At 39.0% G+C, this 15,570-nt stretch overlaps 3 protein-coding genes across 3 annotated transcripts in view; 2 read left to right on the forward strand and 1 right to left on the reverse strand.

Annotated features, from left to right (window-relative positions):
• The window catches only part of LOC132107899 (SHC SH2 domain-binding protein 1-like), a 29,386-nt gene extending 23,007 nt beyond the window's left edge, over positions 1-6,379 (reverse strand). Inside the window, exons 1-7 of the mRNA XM_059514240.1 lie at positions 6,046-6,379; positions 5,571-5,780; positions 5,372-5,487; positions 5,047-5,255; positions 3,751-3,846; positions 3,056-3,286; positions 2,585-2,762 (exon numbers count right to left, since the gene is read on the reverse strand). Of these exons, the coding sequence (XP_059370223.1) occupies positions 2,585-2,762; positions 3,056-3,286; positions 3,751-3,846; positions 5,047-5,255; positions 5,372-5,487; positions 5,571-5,780; positions 6,046-6,241 (1,236 nt within the window). The 5' untranslated portion in view covers positions 6,242-6,379. The remainder of the gene's footprint in view (positions 1-2,584; positions 2,763-3,055; positions 3,287-3,750; positions 3,847-5,046; positions 5,256-5,371; positions 5,488-5,570; positions 5,781-6,045) is intronic.
• A 599-nt stretch (positions 6,380-6,978) lies between these two features.
• pop4 (POP4 homolog, ribonuclease P/MRP subunit) lies at positions 6,979-9,826 on the forward strand. Its single transcript, XM_059514252.1, has 7 exons — positions 6,979-7,042; positions 7,245-7,297; positions 7,539-7,762; positions 7,907-7,984; positions 8,079-8,140; positions 8,273-8,374; positions 9,041-9,826. The coding sequence occupies exons 1-7, from the start codon at positions 7,036-7,038 to the stop codon at positions 9,175-9,177; spliced, it is 663 nt and encodes a 220-aa protein (XP_059370235.1). The 5' UTR covers positions 6,979-7,035; the 3' UTR covers positions 9,178-9,826.
• A 2,411-nt stretch (positions 9,827-12,237) lies between these two features.
• Positions 12,238-13,912, forward strand: LOC132097722 (pleckstrin homology domain-containing family F member 2-like). Its single transcript, XM_059503611.1, has 2 exons — positions 12,238-12,660; positions 12,830-13,912. Exon 2 carries the CDS (start codon positions 12,841-12,843, stop codon positions 13,708-13,710), a length of 870 nt encoding a protein of 289 aa, XP_059359594.1. The 5' UTR covers positions 12,238-12,660; positions 12,830-12,840; the 3' UTR covers positions 13,711-13,912.
• The last annotated feature ends 1,658 nt before the right edge of the window (positions 13,913-15,570 follow it).

The following is a 15,570-nucleotide window of genomic DNA, read 5'->3' on the forward strand; positions in this document are numbered from 1 at the left end:
TGAAGAGGTCACGGTGAAGTGTGGCGTGGGACAATTTTGATTTGTTTGATCCGTGTTGTACTCCACTTAGTGCATCCGTCCCTTGTTAATGTCGGTGGCGGTGCATCCTGCTCTCAGTCTCAACCTAGCATCAAGTCAGCGTTAGCATGGACTCTGAGCTGTGATGCACAACGAGCAGAGAAAATTACCCAAGGGATCTGCAAGTTCATTGAGATGGATATTCTGCCCTTAAGTATTGTTGAGGGCAATGGTTTTCAAGAACTGATACATTTATTGGAACCAGCATATCAAATTCCATCACGACGCACCATCACCAGACTGGTAGAAACTCGAAGAGCTACGAACTACGAAGAACGAAAGCAGCAGCTGTTAAAAGAATTGAGCAAAGCTGAGAGAGTTGCTCTAACTACAGACTGCTGGACCACTTTAACAGCTGAGAGCTACATCACCATAACCTGCCACTACATCAGTGATGACTGGCAAATGAACTCAGCCGTCCTGCTCATAGAAAGCCTGCCAGGCCGGCATATAGCTGACCACCTCGCTGAGAAAATTAATGGAGCTGTAGAGCAGTGGGGACTTAAAGGCCGAGTTATTGCATGCGTTCATGACAACGCGGCCAATATTGTAGCTGTCAACAGTCCCACCAGAGTGCCCTGGATTTCCGTTGCCTGCTTTGCACACACCCTCCAGTAATAAATGACGGATTTGCACTGTATCTTTATCGGGTAATATCAGCGGCTAGTAAACTCATTCGGCTTACCCAGTCGTGTAATACACGGTGGAACTCCGTGTGCGAGATGTTTGATCGGCTGGTGGAGCAGCGGTGGGCTGTTGTTGCTGTGCTGTCGGACCGAACCGTGACCAAGCTTCAAGATGCCAGGATCCTGGAGTTGAAAGATGAGTACTGGCAGCTGATGGAGGACACACAGCCTGTGCTGTCAGCACTTAAATGTGCCACCACAGTTATGTCTGCAGAGAAAGACGTCTCCATCTCGAACACTTATCCTGTCACCTTCGGCCTCATCAATATCCACCTCATGCGCAGTGAAGGAGACGGACCCAGACTCATCGAATTCAAGACAAAAGTGCGTTCATCTCTCATCCAACGAATGAAAGCTAAACTGTTTGTCTTAGTTTACATATACATAAGTACATGGATACTTTCCTGTTATCTGCGTGTTACCTTTTTAGATTTAAGCAGTAAGCCCCGCAAAGAATAAAACTGTTACTCCATAAAAATATTCATTTTAATATTCATTTTATTCATAAAATAAACAAAAAAAAAATACAACGTTGATTCCTCATCATATATTTATACAGATTGAGTCTGGTGAGTTTGTGTCATTCACCGCCACGATCTCATCAATGCTGGACCCTCGTCACAAACACCTGGGCTTTCTTACACCAACACAGAGACTGGCTGCAAATGTGAAACTGGTTGAACTGGGAGAGGTGGTGGGGACCGATAGGGCGGCTATCCAACAGGCTGGGGGAGACGAGGCTGCGTTCTCTGACATGGACGAGGGGAGCGCAAACACTGAAGTCGCGACCTCCCAGTCATCTGCTATGGCACAACTCCTTGGGGATCACTATACCACTCAATGCGAGGCTGGCATTGAAACAGAACTTCAGAACTTTCTGATGGAGACTCCCCCACCCCTGAATTGCACACCGACAGCCTGGTGGAAAGTGAACGGAATAAGGTTCCCCGGGCTGGCCAAGTTAGCGTGGAGGTACCTGTGCATCCCGGCCGTGTTTTCGGCGGCTGGACTGACGGTCACCAGGTTGCGGTCACGTCTGACCCCAGATCATGTCAACATGCTTATATTTCTCAACAAAAATCCGTAGAATCGTGCAGAAGTTGTATGCGAGTTACTAAAGTTAGTTATTTTTCACGAGCTTTAAGTAGCATAATTTGTTAAGTTAGCGTAATTGTTAGGAAGGCTAATATCTGGCCTTTTTTTCTGGCTTGGATAGTTTTGAGATACATTTTGACAAAACCTGTCAGATGTAAGTATTATTATGTTTTTTTTTTTAAGTTATTGTTTAACATGATTCTTTTATTATTATTATTATTTTGGAACAAATGAGGTCTCCGTTTAAGAACGCCAGCTCGCAGCTGCAGGTTCCGCTGCTTTAGAGCACATGTTCTGTTTGCCTGAACGTAGTTTAACTGTCTGCCACAAGTTGATCTTGTAATAAAGGTCTCAGAGGAAAAACACGCTGTATTTTTGTATTCATTGCATTTTTGAATTTTAAAAATGTAATAATTAATTATATTATAAAAATAATGATTAATCGATAGTCGATCGTTAATTCTCCCGATGATCGACTAAGAAAATTTAATCGAATGCCCATCCCTAGTTCAGACCGTCCCAACAACTTTCACCTTTCAACTTTCTCTTTAAACTTACCAAACGAACAGAAGATGAAGAAACCTAACACATGTGAGATTTTACTGGAAAAAATGTACAAAGCCAGAACAGCAGAAAACAAGACCATTATCCTAAAAAGGCAAGTACAAGGACTTTTGACCAACATGCAGTTGAGACAAAAAAAAGAGAAGGGTTAAAACACACACCTGCACTTCAAACTCTTCACTTGAATAGTGGGGCATCAGTTTATCAGTTATCAAGCTTTGAAGCTGGTGAACTGTGGCCGAGGCAGATACCAAGTGAACTACTCGGCCGCCAGTGGGACGTGGCCCCTTTGCCCTGCATGACTGCTGACCGGAGTTCACCTTGTAGCCCAGAACGTACCTGCAAAGGACATGCAGGTGGAATGGGTGAACAAACCACAGAACTCAAACACACCTGTTCACACTGACACGGTAACTAGGAAAGACTGATGATTAGTTATGGAGCAGTGCATATTGATCCAGAGGTTTGGAAAACGTAAATATGTAAATATTTCAAGAAGTGTGACTGCCTGGTTGCAATATTAATCACATGTATACTCATTAAGTTACTTTTCTGTTTAACTTAGGGTTGAGGACTAAAGCCATATATACAAACACCTCTCAATCTCAAACACACGCAGCAGTAATAATCACCTAAGCAGCGGGTTTTCAAAAATACGCAGCTTGCGCTTAAGTGCTTCCAGCTGCTCATACAGACGCAGTCCTTCCACCATGGATACGTTGTCTTGCTCAGACTCGGAGTCGCTGTCCAGGCCACTTCTCAGGCTTGAAAACTCCTGAAACTTCTCAGAGCAGAGTGCCAGTGTCGAGTGATACTCAGCTACAAGACCAGCTGGAACGCGATCCTCCAAGATATCATAGTACCTGTGGAAAATACATGAAGGGGGAGATGAATACAGCTGTGAGCAGGCAGAAGATCTTGTACTTATTAAAAGTGACGGTGTAACTTCTGCATCATTACTGGCACCAAAAAAAAAACTGCAATTAAACTTACAAAAAAAAAAAAATCATAATTTTTTAAGTTTCAGATAAATTAATTCATTTGTCTGACGTCTCCATTGTTGTTCATGCTAATGTGAGTTTAAAACTATATCCTATGCTTAAATCAAGTAGCTCATTTCATATTGACCGTAAATTATTTGCAAAATAAATGTATTTGTATCACTCAAAGTCACATAATGAACTGCTCATTATTGAGTACACACTGCCACCTGGTGGTCGGAGCTTCTTTCCAGCTGCCACAGGGCTGCTGGGATAGCACTTGGATTTATTCAGTGTTATGTGGCCGTGCTTCAGGGGAAGAGACAGGACACAGAGAGGACACTTACAGCCTAAGACGAGGCTCCACACACCGAACAAAGTAATCAAAGTCATCGTCCTCATCTTCCTCGTCCCACTTCCTCCAGATATGCTTATAGAAAAACCTGTGGGGAATAGAAATGTGCAAGAGTGAATGATGGAGGGGAGAGGGAGAAAGACATGTGGGGGGGGGAGACAGAGTGAGAGTGACAGGAAAACCTGCTTAACCAGTCAGATCAGTATAATGGGGGAATCTCCTTTAAAATCACAAACAGTTTACAACTGTCCATTCACATCATTCTTTTGACACTCACAGTATTACACACCAAATTTAATTTCACTAGATACTCAACCAACCAAAATACTCAAGAAATGTATTCCACAGTTTTTACATTTCAAAATATATAAATTAACATTTGTTCATGTATTACGGAAAAATACATCATGAAATATGAAAAAATAAAAAATAGTATATTTTGAAATAACTATATATACTTACATACTACGGATCCCCGCACATGACATTCAAGAAAAAATAAATAAATTGTGTGCACAAATTACTCGTTTATTCCCTCAATGTACTAAAACGTGCACACGATTACTATCGCGTTAGCACATTTTAGTACATTGAGGGAACGAATTTGTAAATCATGCACATGATTTAGCCTATTATTTTTTTTCTGCATGCTATGTGGGTTCCGTAACGTACATATATAAAGAATTTGATATTTTATTCAGCCATGGGTGATTAATAAAACGTAGTGAAGATATTTAGAAAGTTATAAACTAGTTATATTGTGAACACAAAGCTCAAATGAACTGCATTTATTTAAAGAACCTTGGGGGGAGGGGGGGGGGGGAGGGGTTCACAGCTTCCACAAAAATGTTAACCTCTTTTAACATACACAAAAAAGACATGAAGAAATGTTTCCTGAGCACCAAATCAGCAGCATATTAAAATGCTTTTTAAAAGATCATGCGTCACTGTAGACTTGTGTAATTGCTGCTGAAAATTCTGAAGAAAAGCTTTGTCATCACAAGAATAAATTACATTATAATAAAATAGATAACCCTTATATTAAACTGCACATATATCACTGTTTTACCGTAGAGTATTTTAAGTCAAACAGATCTTTCAAATGTAGTACGTGTAAATATCATAGACTGTATATACATTTTTAATCTAATTTGCAGATTTACTCATTTATAAATACTGCCGTTGTTCATTGTTATTTCATGTCTGTTGGACTACCAACAAAAAATGAACAGCATGGCTGCTTTAAAATAGAAAAGAAAAGATATGTTCCTTTAAATGGTTGACTAACCGAAGGTGTTCCAGGGCCAAAGCGGTCTGATCAAAGTCCCCGGATTCATCATAGACAACCGAGAGCTCCAGAAGAGGTACTTTATGAAGAGTAGCCTCGAGCAGGACCTTCATGGCCTCTTCAGTTAGATCACAGCCTCTGGTCTCACACTCCATCGGCAGCAGCAGCTCCACCTTTGCCTTCAGCGCCTTACAATCGACTTCAACAACCTGCAACAGCAATCCTCAGCTTTCTAAAGACTCCCTTGTGCAGCTGCTTCAATCGTAAGCATTAACTGTTCATGCTTTAACTGTAAATACCCAAAAGCATGCTATAATAAACTCACTTCCACCAGCACATCAAACACATCCGTGTGCCATACGGCTTGCCAATCACACGGCTCCATGATCTTCTCCAGGTACTCAGCCGTGAAGGCTTCTACTTCAGACGTTTTACAGTCACCTGTCGAACAATGCAGGTTCATAAACACACGTATTAACTCGTCTGCTGTGGTGGGTGTTTATCAGAAGTGTTTGGAGGTTTACCAAGCATGTAATCTTGATAGGCTTTGAATCTCTCATAGTAGAGAAGATGGTCTGTCTGGAAGGTGTCCGGCAGTTTTCCGTTTCCTGGCCTCTCTGCTCGCTGTAGATGAGTACATGGTCTCACGTCATTATTCAGATAATGGGTGCCACTGTCATCGTCGTCATCATCATCTTCATCATCATCATCGTCTTCTTCAGTACGAATTAACTCTGAAAACAATACACATCAGCAATGCCAGCTCAATAAAGATGCCTACAGACTTACATCCAGTGTTCAACCTAATGTGTTTTGGACAATTTGGTATTAAATTAATACATTTAATACAAAAAATAAAAAACAGCGTCAAAGTCAAAAGTGTGACATTGGATTGATATTTTTGTTTAATGGGAGTGAATGACAAAGTAAGTTAACTTGATATGAAGAAAAAGGCCACACATAAATTAGTCAAATCCTAAAGGCCTAAACATCACAAACCTTTAGAGACCAGACTGTGGTTTGGTATGATCTCGTTGCTGGGGCTCTCTGTCTGTGCTTCTGTCTGCTGGTTGACATTATGGTCGTGGTCGCTCGGTGGATCTTCGCTGGTCAGTTTGATGATGATTTCTACGCTGTTTACCGTCTCGGCGTTTCTCGCCTCCTCTGGCACTGAACACACAAGCTCCCCAGACATCACTGAAGCTTAAAACTTTACTCTAGCCGAAGGAAACGAAGGACAGGTAAGTTATCAATAAAAAGTTTTTAGTTAACCGAGTTATCCACTAACTGTCGGTCTCCTCCCTTCACTTGTATTTTCAAACGCTGCCCGGGCGGAGCAGATGAGCCCAATAAAGTGAGGGGGCGGAGCAAACCGACACACTCTTAAAGGGACACTGCACACTTCTTGACAAAGATTTAATAAAAAATATGTTATAACTGGATCTTATATCTAGTGGCAGATCTGTCGCTACTGTCTTTGTTTCATCGTGACTTTATAGTGAATAGATAGGGAGAAGTACAACATACTGCAACCAATATATTTTTGAATAAATAAACTATTTTAACTAGGGAATCTGAGTGCACATTTAGCCTTAGCCTAACATGCATGATCCAACATTAATGTATCTGCATGCTTTATTATTATGCTCGCATGGCAAGTAATTTACATAATCAATAGTGATTTAGATAATCATACTTGTGCATTTGAACGCATTTCAAAACGTTGCTGAAATTTAGCTTTGTGACTATGTCTTAGGTTGAGGTTAGCTTAATTTTGTATTTTTCTTATAAGAAATAAATCATCTCAATGCTTTATTGTTATTTTAGCCTGTAAATCTGTGGTGAATGAAGCCGTGCTCGATTACTCCTGTCTGACTGACTCTGAGTCTGTGATCAACTCGTCTGTCCTGTCAGCACGTGTGATTTATTTTACTGTCTATGGTGATTTCAGAGCAGTAGTGTTTTGTTGGATCATCTGTGTTCTGAACTATGGAAAGTAAGTTTGATGAAGCTTTTGTATTGTTCGCAATCCGACTAATCTTATGTTTTTTAATAAGTTGTGTAGCGATCATCTTTGATCCTGTTTCCATGCTAAACTCAACATTAACGCTATTTACTCACTCTTTGCCAAAAGAGAAGAAGATGAACAACATATGTATGGTTCCTAACACTATTTGAACTGTTTTTACTTTTCCCAGGTGTGGTGCAATCCCGAATCCCTCCAGAGCAAAGCGAAATTTTGGGAGTTGAGGTGACTCACGTTGATTATCATTAACATAAGTTTCCTAATTCGTGCTGTTCCGTTGTGTACAAATTAGTAATTCTCTTAAATCTGCACGTATCTAGAGTTTCACTGAGTCTATTTCTCTTTCTGTTGGGGATCTTTGAATGGTCTGAGGCTGAAGGTCTGCTTAGGGGTTCCCTGGATCTGTTAAGATTACTGAATGATGTACAGAAACTTCACAAACCTCTCAATATGTTGCTTTTCACAGTCTCAACATGGAACAGCAGCGGATGCTTTTACCAAAGCATTCCTCAAGAATAGCCTTCCCCAAGTGAAGGATGAAGACATAGAGGAAATTATGATGCGCAAGGCAGTGGTCCTGGAATATAAAAGACCGATGAAGAAGAAGGGAAAGACGAGAAAGGCCAAGGGACTGAATGCCAAAGAAAGAAGACGGCTTAAAATATTCCAGCTCAAACCGGAACATCAGAAGTATTTATTAGACGTTTCATTTCAAATCAACGTTTATACTCTCTTTCACACTGTAGTATTGTATCATGCACTATATCATGTCAGTAAAAGAAGTGCTGATCAGTAAAATCACTCCTGCATCTTTGTCTGTGGTTATGATTGTAGATATGAACTCTTCTTGCCTCTGCATGAGCTCTGGAAACAGTACATCGTGGATCTATGTAACGGATTGAAACCAGGAAGGTAAGATGTGTGTCGTCATAATTTCAGGAAGATGCTCTTCAGAGTTTCTGGCTAATGCTCCGTAAATGTGCCGCCTGTTTTCTTTTGAACACAGCAACCCACAGATGATCCAGCAGAAGCTCTTGAAAGCTGATTTCCATGGTGCTGTCTTAACAGGTACAGCGTCATGCACATTTGGAAATGTCTGTGCACAAAGGAACACATTTTTGCTTTCGCAGCAGTATATCCAGATTTTCGAAATAATGCATGTAGTGGAACCTCATGTTCTCTCATCTCTTTTCCTTGTAGTTGTCCGATCAAAATGCCCCTCATATGTGGGTCTAACTGGCATCTTGGTACAGGAACTGAAGCACGTCTTCAAAATCATTACAAAGGAGGACAAACTAAAAGGTACATGTGTAAATATTAATTATTTTTACGGGTTTCAGGTAATTTAACTTCTGTGAGTATGTCAGTGCTCAAAAATGCCAATCCAAGCTTTTGTCCATTAGACTAGAGGAAGGTGGAGCCAGTGAGTGCAAAAATAAAAAAATTTAAATCTAAATAACAACATGTAAAATTGTATTGTTTTGCCATTGTCCAGAGTAGGGGTGTCGCAATTTATTAGTAGTGAGGGACAACTCAATTTCAAAAATGAGTATCGATACCCTGTTAAAGAGAGAGTTCATCCAAAAATGACAATTTACACAGTCATTACAGTTACTCTCTGGGTGACATGTCAAAGATGAATTTGATTGACAGCATTCTATAGATATCACAATAATATCATTATCGTGGATTTGTTGTTTGGCATGATAATAGTGAAAACCTGATGTTGTGTCTAGTCCATACTGAAAGTGAGTCCTCATCCTGTCAATAAAACACGTTTTCATCACAGTCATTAGCCACCTTTCAGAACCCCTTGTGCCAAATGAACCTGAGAACAAAGCCATGTCAGAATATATTGTGTTGATTCACTTTAACCCCTCAGACAGTGTTGCTCAGTCGTTGTAGAGCATAGGTTCTTCATGAATTCCCTTTGAATCTTGACATTTGCCCTACTCTCTTTTTCTTCAGTTATACCGAAGAGGAATAGTGTGTTCGGTGTGGAGATCGGGGATTTCGTAACGCACATCTATGGCAGCAAGTTTGAACTGCGCTCCAGTGAGCGATCGGCGAAGAAATTTAAAGTGAAAGGAACTATTGACTTGTAATGGGAAGTCTTAAACCTCATGTCAGCTTTAACTGTGGGCTCATACTGGAGAATTAAGAGACAACATTTAATCATTATGGGTTTCTTAGCTTCTTCCTCTTATTGTTATTACTCCCTTTTTATGCTTTGACTCTGCTCAGGCATGAATCCACAGTATACAGTACAGTGCATTTAGGAAAAGTAGTAGTTTTTGATTGTCCACCAGAGGGAGCCCTTATTGAAAGAGAAGGGAGGAAGAATGAATTTTAACCTCCTCAGTTCTCTCTCTAGCTCTGTTTAATCCCTGGTACCTGTCACTTAATTCTTATACAAGGTTCCCACAAACTCTTTATTTATATATTCAAGGGTAGTCAGCACTGCTAATGCAAAATATAAAATAAAATTTTTACAAATGAATATCGTATTTCCCTAAGAACATCTTAAAAAATATTTATATGTTATGTTACATGGCATGATAGTAGATCCACAATAATAATTCAATAGTACAATGATTTCCAAAAGTCGGAGGTATTCAAGTCTGTTATATAATGTTTATTTCTATACAACTTTAAGCAAAGTGTTGTTAGAAGCAGTGTTTTCAGACTTGTTCTTGAACAAGGACCACTTCAGCTCTCTAGTTAAAACGGCACGAAGTAAAAACTGGAATTAGTTGTGTGGTATTGTTTCACTGAAGTATGTTGTAATATTTGCCTGCTTACAAAAAAAGGAAACTGGGCCTGATACTTAGTCAAGGTTTTTTCCTTGTTGGGTGACTCCAACACCTCTTCCAGTAATTCCAGGGAATTCCATCCTTCCTATACGAGACACAGAACAGGTTTTCTAATTAAATGTGTAAGAGTTTCTTTAATAATTAATTATATATTTATTGCTTAGTGCTAAATATCAAATAATGTCCTTTTTTTTCTGAGAGCATAGTACAAATTTTGAACAGTGTTTGATTTAAAAAGGAAGCTGAAACCCATTGACTGCTGAGATACGACAACCATGGAGGTCACCATTCTTGCAGTTACACATAAAGTCTGTTCATCATTATGTCGTGCAATGTCTTTTATGAGAAAAGAGGTGCCTTACGTTATATGTTGTCTCCTCTGAAATCACTGTGTTGCATAATATGGGCACTTCCTCTAAATCACTTTTTTATTTTTACAAAAAAACTTTACAGCCTATTAATTGTCACATATAAAGTTTCAGATTGTGCTGTGCATTAAATGGATAGACCTTGCTCATAAAACAAGTCTGTTGTTTACAGTCACTTTGCAGAAATTTCTACCCAAAAACTTGTTTGGCTGGTTATGGCATCTGACTGGTTTAAGGGTCAAAGTTATTTAGTTTTTTTTGACACTATTGCTTAATAAGTCAGATAATGGAGTTCTCTGCTAACCAATACTGTTTAGCAGAGAAACAACACATATACTTGAATATAAACTTAATTTTTCACATCACATCATTTGAAGTGTGTATGAATAAACCATTTATTTTTCCATGTTATTATTTGAAAAAGGATCTCAAAGTGAACCGCATTGATTTAAAATCCAAGAATGTAATGGGGAAAAATCTGAACGGGGATTTTAGATGGTAAGAATCATGCTTGTGGGTGGCCCCTACATTACATTTTTGCTTTATTCATTTAAATGTCTTAGTTGGGCAACAGTATAACTGTAATGTGGAATATACATGAAACAGCTGGGCCACAAGCGCACATGTACAGGAACTTTATATTGGATTGAGATTATTTCTAATCTAGATTTGTTAATATACCATACAATAAAAATGGCTTCCATATATATATATATATATATATATATATATTATCGTATTTTCGGACTATAAGTCGCACCTGAGTATAAGTCGCATCAGTCCAAAAAAACGTCATGGCGAGGGAAAAAACATAAGTCGCACTGCACTATAAGTCGCATTTATTTAGAACCAAGAGAAAACATTACCATCTCCAGCCGCGAGAGGGCGCTCCATGTCTTCAGTGGTAGACTACAGGAGCACTGAGCAGCATAGAGCGCCCTCTCGCGGCTGGAGACGGTAATGTTTTATCTTGGTTAATGTCAAATTAAATTTGATAAATAAGTCGCAACTGACTATAAGTCGCAGGACCAGCCAAACTATGAAAAAAAGTGTGACTTATAGTCCGGAAAATACGATATATATACGGCAGCCTCATGCAGAATGTAGTAGTTGCAGTTTCAACAGTTTTATGTGTTAGTTTCATGCATCACTACTGTTAAAAACTAAAAGTATACTGGATTTTTTAATTATATCCACAGCATCTAAATATGCCTCCTTTCAGTATACCTTATGTAGTTTTTTAGCCAAATGTTAGGTATCTCAATATCTTTTCCTTAGTTTTCCACATTGCCTGTTGAAATTCTCCTCTCAGTTGCCGTTAATTTCCAATTATTCAAGCAAATATTTTCCCCCTCTTTAGTGTTGTTTAAAAGTGATGTGTCCTTCCGTCCCTATTACAGTTGTACAAATATATATATATATATATATATATATATATATATATATATATATATATATATAGACCTGCACATTGCAATTAAAGTAAAATGACTCAACCTAAGCTTAGGAGCTTGATAAAAATCTTAAATTTAGATGAAAATTTCAGATGGCATTTAGAAGCTTTTGCATCTGAACTCTTCATATACTGTATATGCTGTTGCTTTGAAGTCTGTCAGTGACTCTCCGTTATGCATCAGTGTTATTTTAGTATCATTTATATACTATTAAAGTATTTGTGAAAATTATAGCTTTTAACATTTTCAGTTCTCATCTTAATTTGAGTATGTGCTTTTGTCATTTATGTGCTTTTTGTTTCCATTTAGACTTAATTCTACATTTTGGTAATTAAACTTAGTTTGTTGCCAAGGCATCCTATTTTTACATATTTGCGTTTATATTTTGTCATATAAATTAATATATATATATATATATATATATATATATATTTTATCTCAGCTTTAAATCAATTAATTAATCTAATTTGTGAAATAAATTAGGTAGGTGTGGAAAAAAATACAGCACTAATAATACCAGTATTATCATAATTATTACATTCAATTTGACGAACAAGTCGAGACAAAAAAAATGTCTTGACAGCATGCATTATCTCTTCACTCAGGAGAGTTAATCTGACATGACATTAGGTCAAAACATTTTATTTGGCACCTATATGTGTTAAAAGTGTTTCTTAGTCAAGCACACGGAAGGTTACACCTCTAAAATAGTAAAGGCACTGCTGAGCACATCTGGAATTTCCCCTTTTCAAACAGGAAAGACAAGCTCATGACACTATAAAAGCATCGTCTCAAACAGCTCGCCCAGTGTGAGAAGAGATTTCTACTGCCGGACACTCAGAGAGAAATATTTTTCGTGACTATTTTTACTGGAGCTTGAAGGTCGAAGGGACTGCGCACAGATACAGAGTCTGTTTACCCACTGATAGTTCTCTGCTTTCCACAGCAATCAGGTATTGTTGAATCAATATTTAAGATGTTTAAACATGTATTTTGTGTCTGTATATTGTATAATTGCGTTAATTAGAGTAATTGGGAGTGAAAGTCCTTTTAAAGGGCTGCTAAAAATTAATAAGTCCGTCAAAATCAACTCGAACTTATCATTGTTTTTACATTTTATAGGCAGCACCAAAATGGCAGAGCAAAATACCTTTACTATTCAGAACCGTGAGCGAATCCACGCAGTGGAGAACACCTTTGGCCACACCGGAAAGATGCTTCAAAAACCGGGACGTATTCTGGTGGGAGAGGGCTGCTTGTTAAAGCTGTGCAGACGTGGACCCAAACCCAAAGCGTTCTTCCTCTTCAATGACATGTTGGTCTACGGTAGCATCATGGTGCCCGGTCGCTGGAACAGTAATCAGAAGATCATTCCTTTGGAGGATGTGCAGCTGGAAAATCTGGAAGACGGAATGGCCATGCCCAACCAATGGCTCATCCGCACGCCACGGAAGTCTTTCTACGTGTCTGCGGCCTCGCCTGAGGAAAAGAACGAGTGGATAGGGCATATCGAGCAGTACAAGTCCCTGCTAGTGCAAGCTAAGGGCCTCCCCACTGACAATGCTGAAGGGAGCTTCGCTGCCGCCTGGATCCCTGACATGGCATCAGCCATCTGCATGCGCTGCTCCCAGCGATTCAACGTTGCCAATCGGAGGCACCACTGTCGGTGGTGCGGTTATATAGTATGTAGAGCTTGCTCAAAGACCCGGGCCTTGCTGCCGAACATCTCCTCCAGGCCAGTGAGAATTTGCCGGGCCTGTGTGAGCAGCGTTCATGAGGGAAAAGAGCAAGGACATAAGAGAGCTAAGGGAAAGCACTGGAAGAAGAACTCCATGGAGGACACGGCAACAGTACCTGAGTTTGAGACGTCCAGTGATGACGAGGTCTGTGAGCAGGGGTACCAGGTGGCCACCAAGTGGTTCAAGAGCCCGGAGGATGAGGATTACTCCCCATACTGCTACTTAAAGCCCGAGCACATGAATCCTCCCGACAGTGGACTCTGAACTTGACAGATGTGAAAAAAGTATTATTATGAACTATGCCCAAACTCATCAAGTGTTGCACCTGTTTAAAGAACAGAGACTGAGATGAATAGCAGTAATTATTAAGTATTTTGCACAAACGTGTTTGAGTCAATTTTGCGACTTATGTTTTGCACTTGTATTTTTGTATTGGTATGTATGAATATTTAAATGTATGTATATCGAACTTCATTGTATGACAAATGTTTATATTATAGCTTATATATATATATATATATTAAGGGAACAATGTGACTTGCAATCAGTACAATAAATAAGCATTATTATAAAATACTTTGGTTAGTGTATTAAACACACACACACACACCCACACCATTCTCTGTGATTGTAAATGTTTATTTATAAACTGAAGAAATGATTAAAATAATTCTAAATTTTAACAGTGTGGTTCCTAAATTCTAATAATCTTCAACAGAAGTATTCTTTTACTTCTAAGACCTATGGTAATTAAGTTATCAAAGAAAGTATTACAACAGATTGCAATAAACATACAAACATTATTTCAGGACATAATTTCAATATTTTAGTCCAAGTTGCATGACTGATCATGTTTCTTCCAATGGACCCTTTTTGAAGACTGTGCAGCCGCATTTCCACAATAATTAACTGCAAATGTTATTTAATCATAAAGTTTACTAAAGTAAAGTAAAACTTCTACTGTCTTTTTACGCGTTGCATTGTGCCGTGTAAACATAAAGCATGTCTGCATTTGTGATTAAGAAACAACAAACAGACTCAACACTGCTCAAAAGTCGCATTTGAATCATAGGTGGAAAATCCTTTACATATGTAAATGTACTTACAGACTGTGAATCAGAACAGCCAGCATTGTAATCTACCCCCAGGATCAGGAAACAGTCCTCCATAAAATGCGGTGCACACATCTGAATATTTGGGATTAACTGTTCCAGAACAGTGTTGTAAATACAACTTCACCACTCTTTGGGTTTGAAACTTTGGGTCATTGCAACTTAATATATCTTATCTATTCACGAACAGCTTATAACACTCAAAAGAGAAAGGAAAACTTGAAATTGCATCATATTAACCCGTTAATAGCTTATAATGTAATATATACTGTATATAGAGAGAGATGTGGACTCTATATATGAGGAAACCCCAGGTTCATCATTCGGGTTCCTGGGCACCACCATCTCTCAGGACCTAGCTGATGTGGGACAATCACAATGAGTCACAAAGGCCCAACAGAGATTGTACATTCTTTAACAGATGAGGAAGTTGAACCTGCCGCAGGAGCCATCAGCCATCATCGAGTCTGTCCTGTGCACTTCAGTAATAGTCTGGTTTGGCTCAGCTTTAAAATCAGACATCAGAAGACTACAGAGGATGGTTTGGACTGCAGAAAGGATTAATTAATTGTGCTCCACTGCCCAACCTTCAAGAACTATAGATCCAGAGTGAGGAAATGGGTTTAGAAAATCACTCTGGATCCCCCACATCCAAGCCAACTCCTTTTTGAACTTTTATTGTTGGTACTACAGAGCACCGAATACCAGCCAGTCACAAGAAATGTTTCTTTCCCCAGGCAATGTACCTCATGAACAGTTAAATGTTCTCCCCTGTTTCATTAAAAAGATGTGCAATACTTAATACTATCCTATCTTATTCCATTCCTTGGAAATTCTATTCTATTCAATCTATATACCACGTGTGTTTTTTATTCACCTGTCTTTATGTCTTATTATCTGTGCGTTGTTATCTCTGTGTACTGGAAGCTTCTGTCACCAGAACAAAGTCCTTGGATGTGCAAACATACTTGGCAATAAAGCTTTTCTGATTCTGAGATCAGTGAGAGGAGAA

The sequence above is a fragment of the Carassius carassius genome, chromosome 2 (genome assembly GCF_963082965.1).
Source record: "Carassius carassius chromosome 2, fCarCar2.1, whole genome shotgun sequence".
Lineage (NCBI taxonomy): Eukaryota > Metazoa > Chordata > Actinopteri > Cypriniformes > Cyprinidae > Carassius > Carassius carassius.